This window comes from Ovis aries, chromosome 3 (genome assembly GCF_016772045.2).
Source record: "Ovis aries strain OAR_USU_Benz2616 breed Rambouillet chromosome 3, ARS-UI_Ramb_v3.0, whole genome shotgun sequence".
NCBI lineage: Eukaryota > Metazoa > Chordata > Mammalia > Artiodactyla > Bovidae > Ovis > Ovis aries.
Genome location: NC_056056.1, coordinates 155,802,106 through 155,828,134, shown reverse-complemented (window position 1 = coordinate 155,828,134; position 26,029 = coordinate 155,802,106). Strand labels below are relative to the sequence as shown.

General features: G+C 40.6%; 1 protein-coding gene across 4 annotated transcripts in view; it reads left to right on the top strand.

Annotated features, from left to right (window-relative positions):
• Nucleotides 1–26,029, top strand: part of SRGAP1 (SLIT-ROBO Rho GTPase activating protein 1) — a 298,594-nt gene that overhangs the window by 216,755 nt on the left and 55,810 nt on the right. For all 4 annotated transcript variants that reach the window (XM_027967491.3, XM_004006501.6, XM_042246974.2 and 1 more), the window contains exons 7-10: nt 5,123–5,344; nt 7,307–7,408; nt 24,542–24,739; nt 25,199–25,283. In XM_027967491.3, coding sequence (XP_027823292.2) covers nt 5,123–5,344; nt 7,307–7,408; nt 24,542–24,739; nt 25,199–25,283 — 607 coding nt within the window. The remainder of the gene's footprint in view (nt 1–5,122; nt 5,345–7,306; nt 7,409–24,541; nt 24,740–25,198; nt 25,284–26,029) is intronic.

Below are 26,029 nucleotides of genomic sequence, written 5' to 3'. Positions count from 1 at the left end.
AAGGAGTGATGATGTTAAGATAGAATACTTCTGCACGAGTTGCTTTCCTCTCCATTCTCATGACCACCACTTAATTTTGGAGTCACAGGCTGGAGGCTGCTTTGCAAATGACATTGGCCATTACTGTTCTGGAAGCATGTATGTGGGACTTCTTTCCCACGATGTTCCATTATGGCAATCCTGTCTAAGTCCAAACTTCCATCCCCTTAGGGTTCCTCATGTCATGGAGTTTATTTCCCCCCAATAAAAATTACCTCCCTGAACGGCTATAATCCAGTTATACCTAACTTTCTGACCTTATACCCACCAAGTATATACTTCAATTGATCTCTCAACCTTTGGGGTAAGAGAAAGTATTTGTCACAGGCCACAATACCTAAATTGTATCTTCATTTTTTATCTTATTTGCAACCCTTTTGCCTAAGGCAGTTAGCCTTACTGTGGTGATTTAGACTAATGCCTAATGGAATCTATCTTGGCAGCTCATAGGATGTGAAAAAAAAAATACACCCTTCAACTTCCAACAGTCTTTCTTTCCCCAGCTTTAATCCACAATTTAATATGTCCATTCAGAGGTTTTCATCCATCAAACAACACTATTTTGTTTTTATGAAACATTTTATTGGTTTCTTAAGTATTTTCATCATTAAATGCACTTGGGTTATAATTCAACTCTTTGTTCAAAAACTGGCTTTTCATATTGTCATTAATAATTCATAAGCTCCATAGAATTACTTTAGGCCTTTTAACCAAGTATCTTGAATCTTAATATATCCAGTGTCATTTTCGCTTCCAATTTAGAAAAAAAAAAAAAATGATTGTGACAGGCCTTGCTGTCTCAGGAGACCTTGAAGAAGAATTTTTTTTCCTGTTTCTTGTTTCTTTTAAAGTTCAGGATAGTTTAAAAACCTGGAGTGTAGAAGATGGTGCATATCACAAGTAACAAAACCATGCCAGTTACCTCACAGACCAAAAAGTGCCGGTAAAAGTCGGAGAAGGAAATTTGCCATCAAAGTTCGTCACAGAAATCTTCTAAGTGTTGTTCTCAAAGTCCCAGAGGCACCCAGGGAGGCCCCTCGGTCAGTCACTAAACCGCATGCATGCTTCTCCCTAGATGATTAGGAAACCATAGTGAATTCAAAGGTCTCTTACTGGGACCAGACCCACCAGATTTGCCTGGCTGAACTGGATCTAGAAACATGCACGGGTACTTTTAGAATCTTGACATTTACTCCCCAAAGAAACCACACTTAGAAATTTGAGGAGTGAACTAAATCTGGAAATAATGAAAATTTGGTATGTATTTTTCAGAGCTGTAATTCAAGTAGATAGTTGGGATTGAATCTCTTTCTTCCTCTTTTTCCTTCGTCCTTCTGTTTTTTCCTTTCTCTTTTATGTTGAAAAGAGACTTGGTGTTTTCAGAGGGGAGGAAAAACTTTTCTCTGGATTGTTTCTTTCCTCTCAATATCAATTTTCTGTTAAGTTCCACGGGGATCTGTCCTCGTAAAATAAAGCAGCTTGTACTATCTGCTTCATTAAAATCAAGTTGAATCTGATTCTTTTAGAATGGTAGGGTGTGTTGAAGCACTAAAATATCTCAAAGAAATGAGGCCATTTTCTTTACAAATTCATGTTTTCCTAAGATGAGGGGTTATTGAAAGAATAATTTTCAGTCCCTCTGATGTACATAAAACTGCTACACAGAACCGTTATGTATTTTTGAGGAATAAGAAGAATAAAAGAGGACTTTGCTCATCCAAGGCTAGAATTTTTTAATCAACCGAAAATCAGTCTCTATATTTGAGAGCAGCTGATTCCACTGGAAATGTATTAATGCAGAGGCTGATTGTCACATTTCACAACTGTATTTTACTTTCATTTGTAATTGTGATGTGGCAACTACTGTCTGCTTTTTCACATCAAGAGATTTTTAATCAAGTCGATTCTCTGACCTGGAGAAATGGCGCCCCAAAGGACAGAGTTCAAGACCCTTGAGTGTTTTAGTCCAGTGCTTCTCAAATTTACTGTATGTATGAATCAACATGTGGATCTCTTTTAAACTTTAGATTCTAATGCAGTCTATCAGGGGTGGGCCCAAGAGTCTGCATTTCTAACAAGCTCCAGGCAATGCTAATGCTGCTGAGCCACAGACCACACTTTGAAAAGCACGACTTCAGAATATGTTTATATAAAAATTCCATGTTGAAGCATTCTGAAATTGGAGGGGGAATGTGGAATCAAGTGTGTTAGCATGTCTATGGACAGGCAATTGATTAAATCCTGGGTCAGGAAGATCCTCTGGAGAAGGGCATGGCAACCCACTCCAGTATTCTTGCCAAGAAAATCCTATGGACAGAGGAGCCTGGTAGGTAACAGGCCAGCCACGACTGAGCGGCTGAACTGAACTGAGTACTTAACACTTAGTTAGCACACAACTTGTTTCATGTTTTATGAAGGTACCGATTTAATCATTGGCCTGTCCTTGTTGTTGTTGTGTTACGTCGCTTCAGTCGTGTCTGACTCTTCGCGACCCTGTGGACTGTTACCTACCAGGCTCCTCTGTCCATGGGATTCTCTTGGCAAGAATACTGGAGTAGGGTGCCATGCCCTCCTCCAGGGGATCTTCCTGACCCAGGATTTAATCAATGGACTGTCCTACAGTGGCACCCCACTCCAGTACTCTTGCCCAGAAAATCCCATGGACGGAGGAGCCTGGTGGGCTGCAGTCCAAGGGGTCGCTAAGAGTCGGACACAACTGAGCGACTTCACTTTCACTTTTCACTTTCATGCATTGGAGAAGGAAATGGCAACCCACTCCAGTGCTTTTGCCTGGAGAATCCCAGGGAAGGGGGAGCCTGGTAGGAGGCCGGGTATGGGGTCACACAGAGTCGGACATGACTGACGCTATTTAGCAGCAGCAGCAGCAGCAGCAGCACTCTTTTAGTAACAAACAAATGAACAACTTAAACTTGAATTCCTTGAGAATGCAGATTATATTTTACTGAGTTCTAGAACAGTGGTCCCCAGCCTTTTTGGCACTGGGGACCGGTTTCATGGAAGACAAAATTTTTCGACAGACTTGAGCAGGGGATGGTTTCAGGATGATTCAAGCACAATATACTTACTGTGCACGTTTTTCCTGTTATGGTTACATCAGCTCAACCTCAGATCATCGGGCATTAGATCCTGGAGGTTGGGGACCCCTGTTCTTAGTTTTCATATTCCTAGAGCCTAGCAAATGCCCAGGAATCTATAGATGGCCAATTAGTGAGCTGAGCTGAATTGAATCAAATTGAATTGACTGAATTTCATTAGAATAAGGATGACCTGCTTTTGTATATTTAAAACCACTAGTTTTATATTTGTATTGCTTTTATGTACAGATTTAATACTCTGTCAGTAATTTATAATTGACCAATATTCAGACTTGTTTTACTTTTAAAAGTATACCCTTAAAATGCAGTGTGAAAAAATAAATATAAATCAAAGGTAGTGAAGATTCAAGAAGCCAAAGCCCTGGTATGCCTGGGAGTATTAAACAAAAGTCTATCTCCAGTAAAAGGACTTTGACAGTCATTTCTTATTTAAAAATTATATTCTGGAGATAAGAATGAAGGCATTCCTGGGGTGTTTAGGCAGATTCAAACCTGTTCTTCCCATTTCTGAAGGAGTATACTTTAATATTTCTTCAGTAAATTATACAGATATCAAAATGTTACAGTTAGTATGTTTGCATCCTAGAAGGATTTCAGAAAATCACTATATCAATTTCAGTATTTTTTGTTATTTCCTTTCAATATTTGATTTTGCTTCTTGTATTTTTAATAGCTTTATTGAGATATAATTCACATACCCTACAGTTAACTCATTAAAAATCCACAATTGGCTTTTATTATATTCATAGAGTTGTATATATATTACCACAAAACAATTTTAGAACATTTTCATTACCCCAAAAAGTCCTGTACTCCTTAGCCATCACTTCCTAATTCCTTTATCCCCTAATTTATCTTCTGTCTCTGAGCAACTACGAATTTACTTTCTGTCTCTATAAATTTGCCCCTTCTGGACATTCATATAAATGGAGCCATACGATATATGGTCTCTTGTGACTGGCTCCTTTCACTCTGTATACTATTTCAAGGCTGATCCATGTTGTAGCATGTTATCAATACTTCATTCCTTTTTATGGCTGTATATTTCATTTGGAGAAGGAAATGGCAATCCACTCCAATATTCTTGCCTGGAGAATCCCATGGACAGAGGAGACTTGTGTGCTGCCATCCATAGGGTTAGATAAAGAGTTGGACACAACTGAGCGACTGAACAACGATATTTCCTTTTGTTTATTTATTTGTTGATGGGCATCTAGGTTATTTCCATTCTGTTGTTAATAATGCTGCTATAGACATTCATGTACAAGTTTTTGTGTGAAAGTATATTTTTATTTGTCTTGTATATATACCGAAGAGTAGAATTGCCAAGTCATATGTTAACTCTGTGTTTATTAACCTTTTGACCTGTCAGACTCTTTTCCAAAGTGGCTACAATGCTTTACATTCCCATCAGAAATGTATGAGGATTCCAGTTTCTCTACGTCCTCCCCAATCCTGTTACTATCTGTCTTTTTGATCATAGCTGTCTTAGTGGTATCTCAGTGTTGTTTTGACTTGCGTTTCCCTGATGACTTAATCATGTTGAGTGTCTTTTCACATGTTTATTGACCATTTATATATTTTTTTCTTTTTTGGGAAATATCTAACAGATTCATTGCCCATTTCTTAGTTGGGTTGTCTTTTTACTATTGAGTCATCAGAGGTCTTTATATTATCTAGATACCAATTCCTAATCAGATAACATGATGAGAAAAATATTTTTCCCATTCTGTGGGTTTTCTTTTTACTTGATAGTGCCCTTTGAAGCAAAGCCTTCAAATATGATGAAACCCAATTTATTTTTTCTTTTGTTCATTGTGTTTTGATACTGATCCAAGAAACCAATGCCGGTTGAAAGTAACAAAGGGTTTACTCCTAAGAATTTTATAATTTTCTAGCTGTCACATTTTGGTCTTTGATCCATTTTTAGCTAATTTTTGTATATGATTTCCTTTTATTTTTTTAAGTGCTGTGATCTTGGCTACCATGCAAGTCTAAACAGAGCCCTGAGGACGTATCTCTCTGCGGAGTATAACCTTGAAACCTCCAGACATGAGGGCTTAGACATTATTGAGAATGCAGTTGACAATTTGGAGCCCAGGAGTGATAAGCAGAGATTCATGGAGATGTACCCTGCTGCGTTCTGTCCACCAATGAAGTTTGAGTTTCAGTCTCACATGGGTGATGAGGTCAGTATTTGAGTATTTTAAACATAATGCATTGTCTCTAAACTTACATGACTCTTTCCCTGCTATACCCAGCAGTTGTAAGAATTCTCAATTGATTTCTCACTCCTGCCTTTGCATGGGGTCTTAGCATAATACTCTGTGATCAGCTGCTATCACTTTTTAAAGCAAGAGTCAAATACTCCAGTGCCTCCAGAGGCCAAAGAGATGGAGGTGCAAACTGGCTTGCATGTAAGCACTAAACTGTTGAAGGATAATTAATGAGTTCCTCCTTTCCCTCAAGATGAATAAGTTTAAACCAAAACATTTTGTTGGCCTAATAGAAGCTATCTGGAGACTTCTTATAATCCTGATTTAAAGATCCCTATAAAGAAAAATAATTACAAATGGCAGGAAAATGAAAGAGAGGAAAAAAGATACAAAACATTTTTTTAAGACTCAAGTTATCTCCAGACTGTTAAAATGAGCATTAGAAACGATGTATTATCTTAGGTTCTTCATGTGAATTTAGCTTTGTCTTATTCTACGCAAGGAGAGAATCCATTTAAACCATTTATGAGTTACAGTGGTATATTTATTGTCTGTGAACAGGAGGAAACAAGAAAAACCAATTATTGGAGCATGCTATATAGCACTCGGTGTCCCAGCTGTGCAAAACAATACTCATAGATTAAAAACTCAATTTTAGCTTATTGTGGTGACAGTATGTTTTTTCAAAATAGATGTTAATTATAATTTCCATGGCAGATTTCTTCTTTAATGCCATAATTTCTTTGGAACACCTAATGTTAAAATTTAAAAGATATGTATGTATGTACCTGATATATTTCTAACCTAATTTTATTTTGCTTGATAGAGCGAATTACTTGATTAAAAGTGGTAGGCAGTTTTTATGCCAGTAGCACATGAGCTTTATGGGCCAGTGGCTTATCCCACCCAGAGTTTTGTTTCTAAAACCAATTGGTTACTATTTTGATCTTTTGGTTATGGATGGATATGTTAAACACAGAATGATAAAATGTCACAGACAAGTGTTTCAGTTGGGTTCAGAGTTTTTACTTTTTTAAAAAACTATTATTATTTTAATATAGTAAGCCTCTTGCCCTTTTTTAGGGCCAATTCTGCCTGTGAGTGATAGTGTCTGTGATGTCTTCGAGACTCCATAAAAGGAAACCCTCTTCTGCCAAGACCATTTCTGTGACCAGAAAGATGAAAAGAAATTGTTTGTTTCTAATCTGATTCTACTATGATTAAAAGTCTCCATTTTTTACCCTAATTGAGATTGTGGCCAAAATATCTTTCTACCAAAGCCTAAGACTGGTGACTTTTTCAGTTTCATGATTTGGCTAATAATTGGCAAGAAAAGCCATGGATGAAAAAAGCCATGGATGAAAGATTAAAAATATATCACTTTTTCTGAGTTTTCAGTGTGTGCCAAGCAGTGCTGTAAGTGCTTTATGAACATCATCCTATTTCATCCCCACCACAGCCCTATGGCACAGGTACTCTTACTGTCCCCATTTTACAGACAAGGAAACTGAGGTTTAGTAACTTACCGCAATCACCCAGCTGACTATAATTGGTAGGCTCTGCCACCTACCCTGCTTTGCCTGCATGACCATACGTTTGGATCATCCTTCACACTCTGCCAGGTACTTATTCCACAAGATAGGTGTCAGCATCAGAGCTCCATCTCCAGCAACTGCCACGTTCTTCAAGGGAGGCTTCCTACAGCTGCTCTCTTCCCAGTCTTATCCAGGCCAAGCAGCTGCATCCCACTCTCGCCACTTACATAACAAGTTCATATTTAACGCTGAAGTGTTGAGGTGGCTGTTAAAAGTAAAACATGTAATTGGAATCTTGAGGGGATCTGCGATTCTTGCAGCCTTTACCTGGGAGAATCGTGCCTCGGGAGACTGGCTGCAGGGCGCCCTGTTGTAACTGTGGTCTCTGATTCCCCAACAGGTGTGTCAGGTCAGTGCCCAGCAGCCAGTCCAAGCAGAGCTCATGCTCAGGTACCAGCAGCTGCAGTCCCGCCTGGCCACACTCAAGATCGAGAACGAGGAGGTAAGCCTGCTTTCTGCCCCCACAAGTAATCTCATTCTAATGTAAACTGGAAGACGGTTTCTCTTGACCTAGGCATTTAACGGTGTAACTGCAATCCCTTCATCAAGCATTTTCAGCTAAAACAGGGTTCCTAAAATACTCCTTATAGAGGATAAATGCAAAGGTTCTGTATTCCACCATGAAAGTATTAGTCACTCAGTTATGTCCAACTCTGTGTGACCCCATAGACAGTAGCCCACCAGGCTCTTCTGTCCATGGGATTTCCCAGGCAGGAATACTAGAGTGGGTTACCATTTCCTTCTCCGGGGTATCTTCCTGACCCAGGGATCAAACCCGGTCTCCTGCATTACAGGCTCCCTCTTTAGCATCTGAGCCACCAGGGAAGACCGTAGATGACTACTTTACCGGGGACTCACTACATCCACAGAGCACACCTTTTCTTCTTAAATACTGAAGGTAGTTCCCAGTAGATTATCAAATCCAACATATGTTTCAAGAATCTACATGAATATGTGGAAAGAAATGCCTGATATATTAAATTTAATCCTAATTTTTAAAATTAGTACGTTTTTATGCCTTTTTTTTTTGTAACTTTAGATTTTTGATACTTAACATGGCATTACTGATACAATTAGTACAAAGTAGTATTTTGAAATAGTACTTGTGGTAAAAGTTATCCTCCAATTAAAAATAAAAGTTAAAAAAATACTACTTGATTGGGAGTATAAAACTGTTTATTTGCTGACATTAGTGGACTTAAATGGATAGAGCATAAAATGTGAATTATAAATACATGTTGAACCAGAAAGCAGTCGTACAGTTCAGCTGCCTGTTTCTGAAATTAATTTAATTGAATCCACATTCTCCTTAAATAAAAATAGGAACCAAAATGTTTCTTGTGTTAGTCAAGGTACTCACTTGTAACTTACAGGAACCCAAATCAAACTTAGTCCAATCTCACAGCTTACTTATTGGTCAGTGTTTGCAGTGGCCTCACTGGTGATTGGATCTGTGTCCAGATAAAATTACCAGGAACCTCTTTTCATCACTTTGAAGGCATACCTTCATGTGTGTTGGTAGGAGGTCTCTCTCCATGTCCTGTACTGGGAGATCCAGGACCACAAAGTCCCTACAGTTTACCATCTCACACCTTCTCAGCATCCTTGTCTCTGAAATAGGATCTCCCATTGGCCTGACCTAAGTCATGCATACTTTTGGTTCAACTGTTACATCCAGGAAATAGGTTTTTTGGCCAGCCTAGTTTCTGTGCCCATTCATAGAACCATTTGATTGATAGCCTCAGCAGAAATATGTATTTCTGGAGGCAAGCAGTTTCCAAAAGGAAGGGATGTAGTACAGAAAAGGGGGGGGAGGGGAAAACAAGAATTTGCCCTTGATAAAATGATCAAAATTCACTTTAGTGCCCCTGTTTTGTTTTAATTTCACTGAGATGTTTTGAACATGTGAATTTGAATATGTGAATGTATAGTTGTTTCTGTTAAGAAAGAGGACCATGTTTCTACACCAAAATAGTTTGGTCAAAACCCATTGCAACCTTTTTTGGTTCTTTCTGAAAGAACCAAACCACCTCTTATGCAAACATGGGTGTTTAAGATGCAACCAGTGTGATTAAAACTTCAGTCCCTGTGTAAAATCCCACTAATGAGCTTTTCCCAAGGAGAACTGTTGCTCTCCTTGAGGTGTTTTTAGAGCGTAGGGTTTTGGCTTGGCGTCACAAAATACTCACCTAATAGCAGTTTACTGGATCCTATTAGGCCTAGGGTTTGTATGCATAGTGACTTCCAATTTTTCTTTTTTAATGCATATGCTCTGGTGGTTTTATTTGGAATCAGCCTCTAAACTCTAGGAAAATAGTGTGTTATACACAAGGTCAACACTGGCAGCACACAGACCTGTTTTGTTTGGCTCCCACAGTTTAGACCTATTAAAAACGGGAAAGTGTGGCAACTCTGGCCCTGTGTTGCCTCAAGAAGGGAAAGGCTGGGGTACTTGAATTCCACTTGGCCGTAGTCATTCAGCTCCTGATTTTCTTCCAGTGGACTAGTCCATTTACATTACCTGTCTGGCCTCTGCAACCCTTTGAGTTTGTAATCCTGGTCTTCTCCTATGGGCATAAAGTGAAGAAGCACAATAACTTTATAAACTAATAGGAGTAGACAGTGCTTTCTGAGGGCTAATTTTTTTTTTTTAATTTACTGTAGAAACAAGTGAATTAGATTGTCCTGAAGTTTCTTGTGGGCGTGACAAGTAGTTTATGATGGCTGGATCTGGAACAAACTTTAGTAGAATGGAATCCCCGAGGAAAGTAAGATTTAAAGTGGATTTATGACAATCAGCAGATGTCCTTAGGTATAGAAAGAGGGAAAGAGGCTTCAATATATTTCAGAGTTGGAGACTAAAGCAGTTTGGTTGTCACCCAGCCTCTCCTTTGGACATAAACTGAAGGTGAAGTTGAAACCATGTAACAAGAAGCATTGAGAGCCAACTTAAGGGGTTTTAATGCTGTGGGTCAGTTCATTTCAGTACAATAAATATTTATTGAGTGACTCTTACATTCCACATATTTTGCCAGGTGTGGAAAGTACAGAGATGAATAAGTTACAGTTAGCTTGTATCTAGTGGAAGAAACAGTCTATAACAAATCATATGTACAATGTGAAAAGTAAGGGAACTAACTTGGGAACAACATAGCAATCATTGTTGATTTGAAGGCCCTGTGTAGCACTTTTCTCCACCATGAATAAGAAATTTGCCTCTGATCTTCCACTGATAGAAGGACAGAAAATTGACACCTTAGTAACAGATCAAAATATACAAGAAACACATGCATAATTCTGTATAATTTTCTGCCTCTGTACAAACTTGTATATATATACTCATAAAGTCTAAAATTCACTGGAAAGAGTTCAATTAACTAAAAATAATATGACTGCCCAGTGAAAAGATCAAAGTTGAGGGAGAATTTCATCCACACTTAATAAAGCTGAGATAGGGGAGCTAGATAGAATATGACTCTTTTTACCCAATCTTAGATAACCATAAATACTGGGCACCCCTTGGAACTATAGGAGACCATCTTAAAAGGGAGAGCCCACAGACCATGTCTGGTCACAAAGTTTATTTGCTATACAGTGCTTAATTTTTTTAAAATTGTTACTGTCATTTAAAAATTGGAAGTTTTGCCTAAAAATATAGATTTTTCAGCTTGTAAAAATGAGTTCTTACCATTACTAGATCTTCATTTCTGTAGGATGGTAACTGACTTGGGCTAAATAGTATATATTCCCCTTAGACATAGAGCTCATACTTCCAATTTGCCATGCTCACCACTCAGCCCACTTGTCTATTTTCATTACTCAACTGGTCCTGAAATATATCTGAATTTTCAGCACTTGTCTTAAAGAAAAGAGAGCAGTAAGCATTTGTGAAATGTCTTCATATACAACTTTACATTTGCCTGTTAAATCTTTTTAAATGAGCTTGTAATTTCATTATGCTGTAAACTTGTACCTTAGTCTTATGATTCCAACTTCTAGTCAGCCAATCCACAAATACTTATTACTGTCCACCATTTATTGTGCCCATAGAATTAAGCAGGGCCTGCTGCCCATATAGCTCCCAATTTTTTCTTCTTCTTTTTTTTCTAACTTAAATATGTAACTTTTTATTAAAACTTTAAAGTGAAACATTAATAAACATTACTATTAAAGGCAACACTTTGAAAGCAACCTAAATCTAAATGATCATTTATACCATTCTCACTATAAACATTTTCCAAACTCTTTCCAGCCTAATCTTACACAGCTTTGTCCACTTTCTGAACGTTTACAGCTCAAGCGAAATAGGGAGATTCAGAGGTACAGACTTCCAATTACAAAATAAATGAGTCAAAGGGATGAAATGTACAGAATGAGGAATATAGTCGATAGCTATGTGATATCTTTGTGATATGTGACAGATGGTAACTAGGCTTAAGGTGGTGATCATTTTGTAATGTATGGAAATGTCAAATCACTGTGTTGTACGCCAGAACTAATAAGATGCTGTAGGTCAATTATTCTTCAAAAACAGACAAACATACAGAAAAAGAGAAGGGAGTGGAGGGGAGGGGGAATTAGATGAAGGTCATCAAAAGGTACAGACTTCTAAGTTATAAGATAAATTGTTATTTAATGCTAGGGGTGTAATGTACAACATAATTAATATAATTAACACTGCTGTGTGTTATATATGAAATTTGTTAAGAGAGTAACTCTTTTTTTTGTATCAGTGAGATGATGCCTATTCATTGAACTTATTGTGATAATCATTTCATGATGTATGTTAAGTCAAATCATTATGCTCTGTATTTTAAACATATGCAGTGATATATGCCAATTATATCTCAACAAAACTAGAAGGAAAAAGGAAGAAAAGGGAAGGGAAAGAAGAAGTTTACTTTTAGGCTTTGTCATAGGCATTTCAGCTTAGGGTCATTCTTGTGGCTTCTCTGTTTCCAAGCTCGCCTCTGGAGGAATTTCCCATAGATCACAGTTCCCTTTCCTTAGAGTTCCTTTCTCCCTTTGTTGCAGGAAATGGGATGTGAGAGGATGGTCATGTCCCAGGTTTCAGGCGAGTTCCTAGAATGGGCCACCAAGTGAGGCTCCTTGGCTTCACACAGGAAAGAATTCAAGAGTGAGGAAAGGTAAAGTCAAAGAGAGTTTATTTAGAGAGATAAACATTCCGTAGGCAGAATGCTGTTGTCTCAGTAGCAGCCCAAGATGATTAGTTTTTATGGGCTGGATAATTGCATAGCTAACAAGTGGGAAGTGTATTCTATTTGGGACAAAGGGCAGAGATTTCCAGGAATTGGGCCTCAGAACTGGCACAGTTACTGTGAATGTGTCCTTTAGCATATGCTAATATATTGCATATTAGCATATGCTAATTAGCCAAAGATGGAGAAGCTGTATACAGTCAGCAAAAACAAGACCGGGAGCTGACTGTGGCCCAGATCCTTATTGCAAAGTTCAGACTTAAATTGAAGAAAGTAGGGAAAACCACTAGACTATTCAAGTATGACCTAAATTAAATCCCTTACAGTTATACAGTAGAAGTGAGAAATAGATCAAGGGATTATTCTGACAGACAGAGTGCCTGAAGAACTATGGACAGAGGTTCGTGATATTGTACAGGAGGCAGTGATCAAGACCATCCCCAAGAAAAAGAAATGCAAAAAGGCACAGTGGTTGTCTGAGGAGGCCTTACGCATAACTGAGAAAAGAAGAGAAGCTAAAGGCAAAAAAGAAAAGGAAAGATACAGCCATTTGAATGCAAAGATCCAAAGAATAGCAAGGACAGATAAGAAAGCCTTCCTCAGTGATCAGTGCAGAGAAACAGAGGAAAACAATAGAATGGGAAAGACATTTCTTCAAGCAAATTAGATATACCAAGGGAACATTTTGTGCAGAGATGGACCCAGATAAGCACGATGGTGTGATCCCTCACCTAGAGCCAGACATCCTGGAATGCGAAGTCAAGTGGGCCTTAGGAAGCATCACTATGAACAAAGCTAGTGGAGGTGATGGAATTCCAGTTGAGCTATTTCAAATTCTAAAAGATGATGCTGTGAAAGTGCTTCATCCAATATACCAGCAAATATGGAAAACTCAGCAGTGGCCACAGGACTGGAAAGGGTCAGTCTTCACTCCAATCCCAAAGAAAAGGCAATGCCAAAGAATGCTCAAACTACCGCACAATTGCACTCATCTCACACGCTAGCAAAGTAATGCTCAAAATTCTCCAAGCCAGGCTTCAACAGTATGTGAACCGTGAACTTCCAGGTGTTCAAGCTCGTTTTAGAAAAGGCAGAGAAACCAGAGATCAAATTGCCAGCATCTGTTGTATCATCAAAAAAGCAAGAGAGTTCCAGAGAAACTTCTGCTTTATTGATTACACCAAAGCCTTTGACTGTGTTCAGTTCAGTTCAGTCACTCAGTCATGTCTGACTCTTTGCAACCCCGTGGACTGCTGCACACCAGGCTTCCTTGTCCATCACCAACACCTGGAGCTTACTCAAACTCATGTCCATCGAGTTGGTGATGCCATCCAACCATCTCATCCTCTGTCGTCCCCTTCGCCTCCTGCCTTCAGTCTTTCCCAGTGTCAGGAAGGTCTTTTCCAATGAGTCAGTTCTTCACATCAGGTGGCCAAAGTATTGGAGTTTCAGCTTCAACATCAGTCCTTCCAGTGAATAGTCAGGACTGATTTCCTTTAAGATTGACTGGTCAGATCTCCTTGCACTCCAGGGGACTGTCAAGAGTCTTCTCCAACACCACAGTTCAAAAGCATCAATTCTTCAGCACTCAGCTTTCTTTATAGTCCAGCTTTCACATCCATACAAGACTACCGGAAACACCATAGCCTTGACTAGACGGACCTTTGTTAGCAACGCAATGTCTGCTTTTTAACATGCTGTCTAGGTTGGTCACAGCTTTTCTTCCAAGGAGCAAGGGTCTTTTAATTTCATGGCTGCAGTCACCATCTGCAGTGATTTTGGAGCCCCCCAAAACAAAGTCTCTCACTGGTTCCATCATTTCCCCATCGATTTGCCGTGAAGTGATGGGTCCGGATGCCATGATTTTCCTTTTCTGAATGTTGAGTCTTAAGCCAACTTTTTCACTCTCTTCTTTCACTTTCATCAAGAGGCTATTTAGTTATTGTTTGCTTTCTGCCATAAGGGTGATGTTATCTGCATATCTGAGGTTATGGATATTTCTCCCAGAAATCTTGATTCCAGCTTGTGCTTCATCTAGCCCAGCATTTCACATGATGTACTCTGCATATAAGTTAAATAAGCAGAGTGAAAATATGCAGCCTTGATGTACTCCTTTTCCTATTTGGAACCAGTCTGTTGTGCCATGTCCATGTTGCTTCCTGATCTGCATACAGATTTCTCAAGAGGCAGGTCAGGTGGTCTGGTATGCCCATCACTTGAAGAATTTTCCACAGTTTGTTGTGATCCACACAATCAAAGGCTTTGGCATAGTCAATAAAGCAGAAGTAGATGTTTTTCTGGAACTCTCTTACTTCTTCGGATATGAGAGCTAGACTATAAGGCTGAGCACTGAAGAATTGATCCTTTTGAACTGTGGTGTTGGAGAAGACTCTTGACAGTCCCTTGGACTGCAAGGAGATCCAACCAGTCCATCCTAAAGGAAATCAGTCCTGAATATTCATTGGAAGGACTGATGCTGAAGCTGAAACTCCAATACCTTGGCCACCTGATGCGAAGAACTGACTCATTGGAAAAGACCCTGATGCTGGGAAAGATTGAAGGCAGGAGGAGAAGGGGACGACAGAGGATGAGATGGTTGGATGGCATCACCGACTCAATGGACATGAGTTTGAATAAGCTCCAGGTTTTGGTGGTGGACAGGGAGGCCTGGCGTGCTACAGTCCATGGGGTCACAAAGAGCCGGAAGCAACTGAGGGACTGAAATGAAATGAACCGGATGTATTACAATGAGTGTATAATGAGGCTCAAGGTGTACTGGGAGTTGAATCTTCTGCCGTCTTGGGCCCAGTTGTTTCCTTCAGTTTCTGTTGGATCCTCAATGGCTGTGTCATTCTTTGAATGGTGGTGTACTTCCCTCTTCCCTCCCGTCTCACCTTTATCAAAGCCAGAGAAATGGGAAATGAGTTGCATAAGTAAAGCAATTAGGTTTTCCTTTTCTTTTAGGACAGTCTTACTTTTAACTTGTTGGCCCCATTTTCAGACCATTTGTACCAATATTTGGTTCAGTAAATATAGCTTTCACAAGCATGTCACTTCTATGCCATAAGTAAAACTGTCACACATATGAAAACATCTAGTCTCTCTTAAGTTATAGTAGATTTAGCCCCCTGAAGGGAATAGAAATGGGAATAGTCTATAATGAATTCTTCACTTAAGTTGCATCAGTGTTTAATGAACATATAAATTTTGCTGCACCACTTAACGTCTTTCATCAACAGTTCACGAAAGTTTATTTCACAGACTATTCCCAAAATACAGTCCTTATACAGGATATTTTCAAGAAAAATGAATAATATTTTAAGCAAACGTGTGAGATAATTTTCATGGCATGGGTAATTGAAGGGGAAAGTAAGAGATACTTTGGTTATACCTTCTGTTATCAGTTATACTTTCTGTTACCCGAAAATTGGTGTTTGCCTCTTGGTAGATGTCAAAAGATGCAGCCAAACCAAAGCGCAGGAAGATTTATTATTTCTTGCAGCAAGTAAGAACAGAGAATCTTTCCCAAAGCAGTGTCTACTCAGCAGCAAGAACTGGGGAATTTTAAACCTAAAGGCAATGGCACCCCACTCCAGTACTCTTGCCTGGAAAATCCCATGGACCCAGGAGCCTTGGTAGGCTGCAGTCCATGGGGTCGCTAAGAGTCGGACACAACTGAGCAACTTCACTTTCACTTTTCACTTTCATGCATTGGAGAAGGAAATGGCAACCCACTCCGCTGTTCTTGCCTGGAGAATCCCAGGGGCGGCGGAGCCTGGTGGGCTGCCCTCTATGGGATCGCACAGAGTTGGACACGACTGAAGCGGGTTAGTGGCTTAGCAGCAAACCTAAAGGCACATGCATGTTGTGAAGGGGTTTAAGCAGAGGAAAATTTCAGCATAGACCTGGGGGCAAAGATCAGCAGAATCCAAGCTTTAGTTGATTGAGATCAAGAGGGTCAGTATCTTCATTCCATCCTTTACATGGGTGGAAGCCTTTGAGTTCCTACAGAACTCAATATTATTATGTGTTTTCCTTGAGGGAGGACTAGAACTCTGCCTTATCACTGCACTGCTGTTTGACAAACTGTTCTGTGTTCCCTTGAGATCATGGATTACTGAGACCTGTTCAAGGGCAAGCATTGGGCTTAGATCACAAAATAGCTGAGGCTACAGTGGCTCCTCTTATGTCAAGAAAGCCATTCATTCCTGGTTGTCTTTCTCTGGGGACCCCCTAACCTATCTGCTTTACATCTCTATCTGTGGTAGAAGAATCGCATCTCCCTCCCACATCTCCCCTAATACCACGGACTGCAGCAGAATCCCAAGCCATGTCCGTCATTGATCAGACTCTTAAGGGCAGTTGTCAGATTCTTCTGAGACTTGGTGTAAGATGTGAAGCTTGATAACCACTTAATCGTGATTGCTGTGTCTGATGATCTCTGTGGCTTTAGCTTCATGTTTCTTTATGTAAGTGATTCTTACTTGCCTAAAACCTTCTACTGATGAGCTTGACAATAAAAGCCCAAGTAAAAGCTAACTGCCCTTTGTCCCTTAAATGATAATATCATCCTGGCCAGAATTGAAAAGAGGGTCAACTGTTCTTCATTGAAAACATGTATTTTTAGAAGGGGTCTGTGGTGTGTGTGTGTTTGTGTGTAAACATGTATTTTTAGAAGGTGTGTGTGTGTGTGTGTGTGTGTGTGTGTGTATTTTGTTTCAAATAAGCTTTAACTTATTGGAGGGAGGGCCTCGATCCAGGAGAATACCAAGCAGAACGAGAAGAGTTTCTGCAGATGGTCTAAAAGTGACCGGCAGGCTAAGACATCAGAAGAAAATGGCAGAGTTCAGGATGACCGTCAGCAAGGAGACCCCGTGTTATTGGTGTATGCCAAGCATTCCTCTGGAGTCTGTCGGTTTGGAAGGAGGAAGACTTCAGCATCCACCATCCATTCAGTTCATTTTCACTGCTGTCTGGAGAATCTGCTGTGTTCCAGACACCGTGCTGGTTAATAAACTGTCCCTGACCTCAAGGTGCTCCTGCGGGAGGCAGAAGACAGAGGCCTTCTATACAGTGTGGTATAGCTGCTCATAAGAAATGGATTTGAGATCATGCTTATCAGACCACTGTTGCTAAAAGGTCCACCTAGATGGGTCATTAAATCAGACTCTAGCAGCTGTAGCAAAGCAGGCTTTCTGAGATGCGGCTGACTCAGAGACATTGTTCAGAGAGCTCTAGGCAATGATGATGTTCTCATCTTTAGATTAAGTTGTATCATTGCTGAGAATAAATTTTGCTCAGAAAATTTTGTTCTCAGAAGTCAGGAGAGCCTGGTATTTGTAAACAGGCATCTCAAATGCAAGTATGTAGATTTTAAACTTGCATCTTAAATGCAAGTAGGTAGATTACTAGTGTGAATTCCCAATCCGAGGGGAGGGGTAGCAAAAGTTGAACTGTTTTTTCAAATCTGGCCACACCTTACCCAGCATGATAAGGTCACCTGCATCTGTGCCCCCTGTTGAGGTACCAAGGGCAAAGGAAGTATGCTGCCCCTGCTCCTGCCTTATATGGCCTGTACCAGCAGTAAGCTTCTGTACCCTTGGTCGTTTAACTATGGCATTAATCCAGTTCGTATGTGTGGGTGGATGTATGTGGTCTCTTTCTCCTAACTTTTACTAACTCTGAAATGATACAGTGCTGTAATTGAAATACGTTCAAGGTCAGTGTTGGCAAGGAGGGAGTAGTTAAGTGGGGAGGTAGGACAGGGCTCAGGAGTTAGCCTTTACCAATGGAGTGACAAGTCTTAAAGGACGAATAGGCCTGCAGCAGGTGCAAGACACCAGGCCCAGTGCCATAAAATAATGTCTGTGTTAGGGGTTGAATTGTATATGCTCCCCAAACTCATATGTTGAAGTCCTAACCCCCAGTACTTCAGAAGGCTGCCTTATTTGAAGATACGGTGATGTCACAGAGGTAATCACGTTAAGGCAACTCAGTGGTAAAGTGGTAAAGAATCTGCTGCCAATGCAGGAGACATGAGTTTGAGCCCCGAGTCAGGAAGATCCCTTGGAGAAGGAAATAGCATCCACTCCTGTATTCTTGCCTGTGGGAAGTCCCATGGACAGAGGAGCCTGGCGGGCTATCGTCCATGGGGTCCCAAAAGAGTTGAATACGACTTAGCGACTAAAACAACAGTCAAGTTAAAGGGCCATCATTAAGTGGACCTAACCGGTGGGATCAATGTCCTTATATTTAGGGGAAATTTGAACACAGAAACACAGATGGAGAGAAGACAAAGATGATGACTGTGTATACGCCAAGGAGGCAGGGCTGCGACAACGCCTTCCTCACAGCCTCGGAAGGCGCCAGTCCTGCCCACACCTTGATCTCAGGCTTCTGGCCCTTAAAACTACGAGGCAACAAGTTTCTGTTATTTAAGCCACACAGTATGTGGCACTTTATGACAGCAGCGCTAGAAAGCTAGTGTGTTCAGAAAAGGAAATTCCTTGTTTTCTCTACTAATTGTAATGTCCTGGGGAAGAAAGGCAAAAGCACCCAACCACAGAAGGCCACAGAAGTCTCCTCTCCCCCGTCATTCATTTGGGTCTGCATCTCAGCGTCCAGGCCACCTGGACACTCCCCTGGTACCTCACGTTCTTCAGGAGTTTTCATAATTCCTTATCTTGTTTTTGGCTTCTCCTCTCCCAGACCCAGTTGCATCTCCCTGCTCCTGATGGGAGTTGTTACAAGCCTCTTGTTAGCTGTTTCATGTTTGCCGCATTATGTTCTCCTCTGTGACTTACTAACATGGCCTGTGTGTGTCAGAAGCTAGTGTTCTTCTTCGTCAAGAACATCCCATGGGATAATATATAGTCCCAGCCACTGTGTCCGATGGCTTCTGTCACCTCCTTTATTCTTCCTGACAGTTCCACATTTAACCTTGACACTTACTTCTGAGAAAGAAGTTAAAAAAGAGAAAAATAGAATTGTTGAGATTGACAAGAAGTCACATGACTACTGCTGCTCCACTGTATGGGCCGTAGTCTCTGGGCCTGCTCCAAGGGCTTGGGTGGGTGTGGTACCTGCTAGGTCACTGGACAGATCCTTAGAGGGCAGGACTGGCCCCAGACTGCAGCTGAGCAGAGCTGGATCTGAGTCACAAGTCCGCTATAGGGTCCATAGCTGGCACCAAGGTCTGCATGCATGCCAGCCTCTGGGGGCACAGATGGGCGTGTCTCTCTCCTGGTTCCTAGGTAGGCAGGGCTGCTCTTGGATCACTACTGAGAGGAACTGGATTCAAGTTACAGGGCTGCTTCAAGATCCAAAGTTGGACAGAGTTTGGTGGGCCTGCCTCTGGAAACACAAATGGGCTTACTTCTTGTTGAGTCCCTAGGGTAGCTATAACTATTCATAGGCCATTGCTAAGAGGTATTGGAACCAAGTTACAGGGCTACTGTGTTATTCACATTTGGATTGAGGCTGGTGGGCCTGCTTCCAGTCCACAAGTGTGCCTCTTGGCAGGTCCCTGGGCAATAGGACTGCTCTCAGACCAAGGCTGGGAGGAACTGCAACTGCATCTTGACCTGTCCTAGGGTCCACAGCCAAGGCCAAGATCAGCCAGGTTATTTGGGGCACAGGTGGGCTTGACCCCTCCTGGGTCCCTTGGCAGATAGTGCTGGTGGCAGGACCAATGCCAAACAGGATTGTAGCTGAGTCTACAAGGGAACGGAGCTATTTCCAGGTCCTGTTGCCAGGACCAAGGTTGGCAAGGCTGCCAACAGCTTTCTCATGTCGGTCCTCGTCAGCTGTGGGCTCCAGTGAGGTTTTACAAGCTCCCACCTAGACCCCAAAGCTCCCACAAAGTCATTTTGTCCATGGATGGCTGCCAGACTATTGTTTCTGTGGAGGTATATGAATAGCAGACCTCTTATTCTACCATCTCACTGACATCACCTACAAGATGGTGAGTCTTCTCCTTCAGCCTGTAGATATACAATCGTGACTTAAAGTAACTACTTCTGATGTTGTTTTTAAAGTCATCATTAGTATGCTTTTTTCCCAGTGTCCTTTGCATTGTGCATATCCTCAGGAATAATGACTAAGTCTGTTAAATTTTTTGCCTCCTTTTAAAGTGTACTTTGTCTCATGACCTCTCTAAGCCTCTGAAATAGCACTGATAGCTAGTGTTTCTTCTCTAAACAATATTCTGTTGTTCAAATAAACAACTGAAAGTTGAACATATTTCAAAAAACATATTGCACTAACATACTGTTTAAAAATTGAACATATTTCTACTTTCTGTAATGCTGGACCAAGTCACTCAGCTGATTCTTTCAACATTTCACTATCCAGGGCAAGGTACATAGCCAAGCCTGAAAACCATAACCTAAGGAACCAGGTGTTCCCAAAAGCAGAGCATCAGATTCTTTTGAACAGAAATAAAATCTAGTGACTCTGAACTATTAGTGCCCCTAATGACTTGGAAAAATAAACGAATATTCTCTCAGGATGATAATCTCACCTTAGAGCTCAAATAATTCTACCAAAAATGTCCAGCAAAGATAACTAGGTACGTAAGGAGACAAGACGTAATGAGTGGTAGCCAGAAGACATAACAGACAGTAGAAACAAATTATCAGAAACAAACTGCAGAAGACCTCTATACTGTGTTTAAGGAGGTGAAAGCCAAGCGTAGATTTCAGCAGGGCACTATTATAACCTATAAACAGTGAAATAAATTTGAAAATGAACCACACAGAAATTCTAGAGTTGGGAAATATAGAAATACCAAAAAATACCAAAGTACAGAAATACCAAAATACAGAAAAATCCAAATTAATAAATCGGTGCATGGTTTTAACATCAGATTAGACACAGCTGAAGAGTGAATTATCAAAATGAAAGAAAAAATAGAAGAAAGTAATCAAAATGCAACATGGAAAAACAAAAGGATAGAAAATATGAGGAGAATGGTAAGCTACAGAGAGCATAAACTCCCAGAAAAAAATGATAGAGAAGAAAGTAGAGCTGATATTTGCAAAGGTAGTTTTATCTGAAGTTTTATCAGAGCTTAAGAAAACTACCACACAATTCAAGAAGTCTGAATATATTTAAAATAAGCATTTAAAATCCTTACCTAGACGCATTATAGTTAAACTATAAAAAACTTTAAAAGCAGCTGGAGAAAGGAAGCAGAGTTCTTTCAAAGTATGATAAACTGACAGTAAACTTCTCATTCAACATGAAAGCCACAAGAAAGTACAGTGATATCCTAAATGTACTAAAGGAGAGTGACTGCCCACCAGGGGAAAAAAGATATCTTTCATAATTAAAGGTGAAATAAACTGCTGCTGCTGCTAAGTCGTGTCTGACTCTGTGCGACCCCAGAGACGGCAGCCCACCAGGCTCCCCCGTCCCTGGGATTCTCCAGGCAAGAACACTGGAGTGGGTTGCCATTTCCTTCTCCAATGCACGAAAGTGAAAAATGAAAGTGAAGTCGCTCAGTTGTGCCCGACTCTTAGCGACCCCATGGACTGCAGCCTGCCAGGTTCCTCCATCCGTGGGATTTTCCAGGCAAGAGTACTGGAGTTGGGTGCCATTGCCTTCTCCGGGTGAAATAAAAGACGTTTTAAAATCAATTAAGTCTGAGTTCACTGCCAGCAGATTCATGCTAAAAAGAATTTCTAAATAGAAAACAAATGTATGGTTACCAAAGGGAAAGAAGAAGGATAAACTAGGAGTATGGGATTAACAGATACACATTACTGTATATAAAATAGATATTTGTCATCCAGTCACTAAGTTGTGTCTCTTTGCAACCCCATGGACAGCAGTACACCAGGCTTCCCTGTCCTTCACGGTTTCCCGAAGCTTGCTGAAACTCATGTCCATTGAGTCGACGATCCCATCCAACTATCTCATCTTCTGTCACTCCCTCTCCTGATTGTTATACAGATGTAGCAATAAGAATTTACTGTTAGCACAGAGAACTATATTTAATATCTTGTAATAACCTATAATGGAAAAGAATCTAAAAAACTGTGTGTATATATATGTATAACTGAATTACTTTGCTGTACACCTGAAACTAACATAATATTGTAAGTTAACTATATATTTTTTAAAAGAATTTCTTAAAAGTGTTTTAAAAATGTAAGAGATGGAAATCAAAGAATGTAATAATTATGTGGATAAAGCTAAATGAATGTTGACCAGATCACAATAATGTCTTATATATAAATGTATACAAATATTTACATATATATCATGGTATGAAACATTACCCCAAAAAGCATATAATTCAGGAAAAGTGAATGGTTTTAAGATGTTCTAAACTCTCTACAGGCTTCCCTGGTGGCTCAGTGGTAGGGAATCCACCTGGCAATGCAGGAGATACGAGTTCAGTCCCTGGGTCAGGAAGATCCTCTGGAAAAGGAAATGGCAACCCACTCCAGTGTTTTCCTAGGAAATCCCATGGAGAGCAGCCTAGAAGGCTACAGTCCCTGCGGTCATAAAAGTGACAGACACGACTTAGCAACTAAACAACAACAAACCCTGTACATTGTCTGGGAAGAGGATACAGTTATCGATTTACGAAGATTCTCTGATAAGCAAAGGTGGAGTATAGCCTAATTGTGGAAGATAAATTGAAAAGCTCCCAGAAGATAGCATAAAATCGTATGCTGCTTATGACTACTTATGAGATGGGAAAATGTTTCTTAAATAGGACGCAAAAAGCCCTGATTTCCAAGGAAAGGATTGGTCAATTGATTACATTAAAACTAGAGACTGTTTGTCTAAATACTATAGAAAGAGTAAAAAGGCCCAGTACAGAGTAGGAAAAGATATTTGCAACACATATAGCTAACAAAAAACTAATATACATATTACAAATCAGTAAGAGAAAGGCTCATCACCCAGTATAAGATTGAGCAAGAGATTTAAACAAACTGTGTCCAAGAGAGAGAATCTAAATTGCCTTAAACATGTGATGATGTGCTCAATCTCAGCCATCAGAGAAATGCATATTAAAACCACAATGTGAGGCAGTTACACACCCAGTGTAATGATTTATTTGGTTTTTGTTTTTTCTTTTGGCCGTGCCACAAGGCATGTGGGATCCTGGTTCCCCAACCAGGGACAAACCCATGCACCCAGCAGTAGAAGTACAGAATCTTAACCACTGAACTGCCAAGGAAGTTCCATCAACATAATGGTTTAATTTTTTTAAACTGACAGTACCAACTGTTGAGGATTTGGAGTAATAGGAATTCTCCTCCTGTGTTGGTGGGAATACAAATGAGAATAATAACTTGGCAAAACAGTCTGCAATACCCAATAAGCCGCAAGTCTGCTCAAGTATATGTGGCCCAGCAAAAATGTGTTCATTGCAATATTATTCATAGTGGCCCCAAATCAGAAATAAGTCATCTATCAACAGTAAAAGGGATGAATTATAATGTATTCTTACAATGAATATTCAGCAGTGAAATAGTATACTCAGAAGAAATGAATAAATCTTACTATATAAAGCTGAGCAAAAGAAGCAAAACAAAAATCCTACATACTGTAGTACTTAGTTACTACCTTTGGGGAGGAGAAAAGCATGTGTAGTGATTGGGAGAAGCAGAGGGTACTCATAATGTACTAGATTTCTTTATCTGAGTGGTAATCACATAAACATGTTCAGTCGATGATAATTCATAAAGCCATACTTATTGTTTATGCATTTTTCTGTGTGTAATTTCAGTTAAACTGAAGGTTCTTTAAAACAAAGTTTAATTGAGAGAGTACCTGATGATACATGAGATTTACAAGAACTCATATATGAATGATGTCCTCCTTAGGATAATTTGGAATAAAGCCTCTCCTTATATTTGTGACATGAGGTATTATTTACCTGTCTCTCTCCCCTGTTATTGTTCATCTGCTAAGTTGTGTCCGACTCTTTGAGACCCCATGAACTGCAGCACACCAGGCTTCCCAGTCCTTCACCTTCTCCCCAAGCTTGCTCAGACTCATGTCCATTGAGTTGGTGATGCCATCCAACCATCTCATCCTGTCGCCCCCTTCTCCCCTTGCCCTCAGTCTTGCCCAGCATCAGGGTCTTCAGTAAGTCGGCTCTTTGCATCAGCTGGCCAAAGTGTTGGAGTTTGAGCATCAGCCCTTTCAATGAATAATCAGTGTTGATTTCCTTTAGGATTGACTGGTTTGATCTCCTTGCTATTCCCCCAATGGACTCTGAACTTTGGACGGGAGGGCCTGTGCCCCCATTTCTGACTGACAGAGTGGTTTCTCACCGAGTGTGGGATTCATGAAATAAGGTACTCACTGGAGAGATGTACTCCTGTTCCCAGGTTAAGAAAACGACTGAGGCCACCCTGCAGACAATACAGGATATGGTCACTATCGAGGACTACGATGTTTCTGAATGCTTCCAGCACAGTCGCTCCACAGAGTCTGTGAAGTCCACAGTCTCTGAAACCTATCTGAGTAAGCCCAGCATCGCCAAGAGAAGAGCCAACCAGCAGGAGACCGAGCAGTTCTACTTCATGGTACGCCTGCCGCTTGCCCAGCCTCTTTGGGGCTCCAATCTAGGGTCCCTCAGCTCTGCTTTTGGAATTGTATCAGAATCATCTAGGGTTCTTTATTAAGACCAGAGTTCCCAATTCAGCAATTCTAGGATACGGTTTAGGAAATAGTGCTGATATGCAGACAAAGTTAAAAAGGGCAGCTCTAAAACAGAACTTTTAAACAATCTCATGAACATACATGTCACCACGAGAGCTTGTTAAAATGCAGGTTCTGATGCCAGTAGTCCTGGCATGGGGGGTCACTGAGAGTTCACACCTCTAATAGGCTGATGCCACTGGTCTGCATCAGAAGCATACTTTGCATAGCAAGATTCTAGGATCTAGAAGGTAAGAATGGCTGGATTTTTAGATATCCTGTGGGAAGTTCCTTGACATCACATAGTTTCTTTTAAAGTTAAAAATGTATTTTTCCTTTTGCAGAAACTCAGAGAATATTTGGAGGGTAGTAATCTCATCACAAAACTTCAAGCCAAGCATGACTTGTTGCAGAGGACGCTTGGAGAAGGTCAGTTATCTGACGGAGTTGGGGAGATGACCTGGATTATATCTTGTGTTGTGTATGTGTTCCATGAAGAATATGAACCGTGAATTTGTGCTGGAAGAAGCAGAGAACAGCATATGTTTAGATTTGGCTTTATCTGTGTAAGAATCAAATTTTCCCTGGAACTATTTCCTTTTATCCTTTTTTCTTTTGGAGGCTGTGCCATACTTCCCAGGTGGCTCAGTGGTTCTGCCTGCCAAGCAGGAGACGTGGGTTCAATCCCTGGGTTGTAAAGATCCCCTGGAGAAGGAAAAGGCAACCCACTCCAGTATTCTTGCCTGGAAAATCCCATTGACAGAGGAGCCTGGCGGGCCAGAGTCTGTGTGGTCGCAGAAGACTCAGACATGGCTGAGTGACTAAACACCAACACGCAATTTATGGGATTTAGCTCCCCAGTCAGGGACAGAACCCAGGCTCCCATCAGTAAGGGGGGCAGAGTGCTAACCACTGGGCAACCAGGGGATTCTCTGAAATTATTTTCCCTATAAACTTTATGCTGACTTGGAGGCAAAACAGTGAAATCTAGGGCTGCAAAGCCAACACAGAGCTGCAAAGAAGGGTCTTCAGAGCCCCAGTGCTTCTAGGAGTACAGAAGTATAAGGAACTGCGCCTGTTCCCACCTGCTGACAGCCCCCCTCTTCTGCCCCAGTCACTTCTTCCTGTCCTTGGTGTACTTCCCCACCCTTCCAGTCCCACCCCTTTTGTTTAAA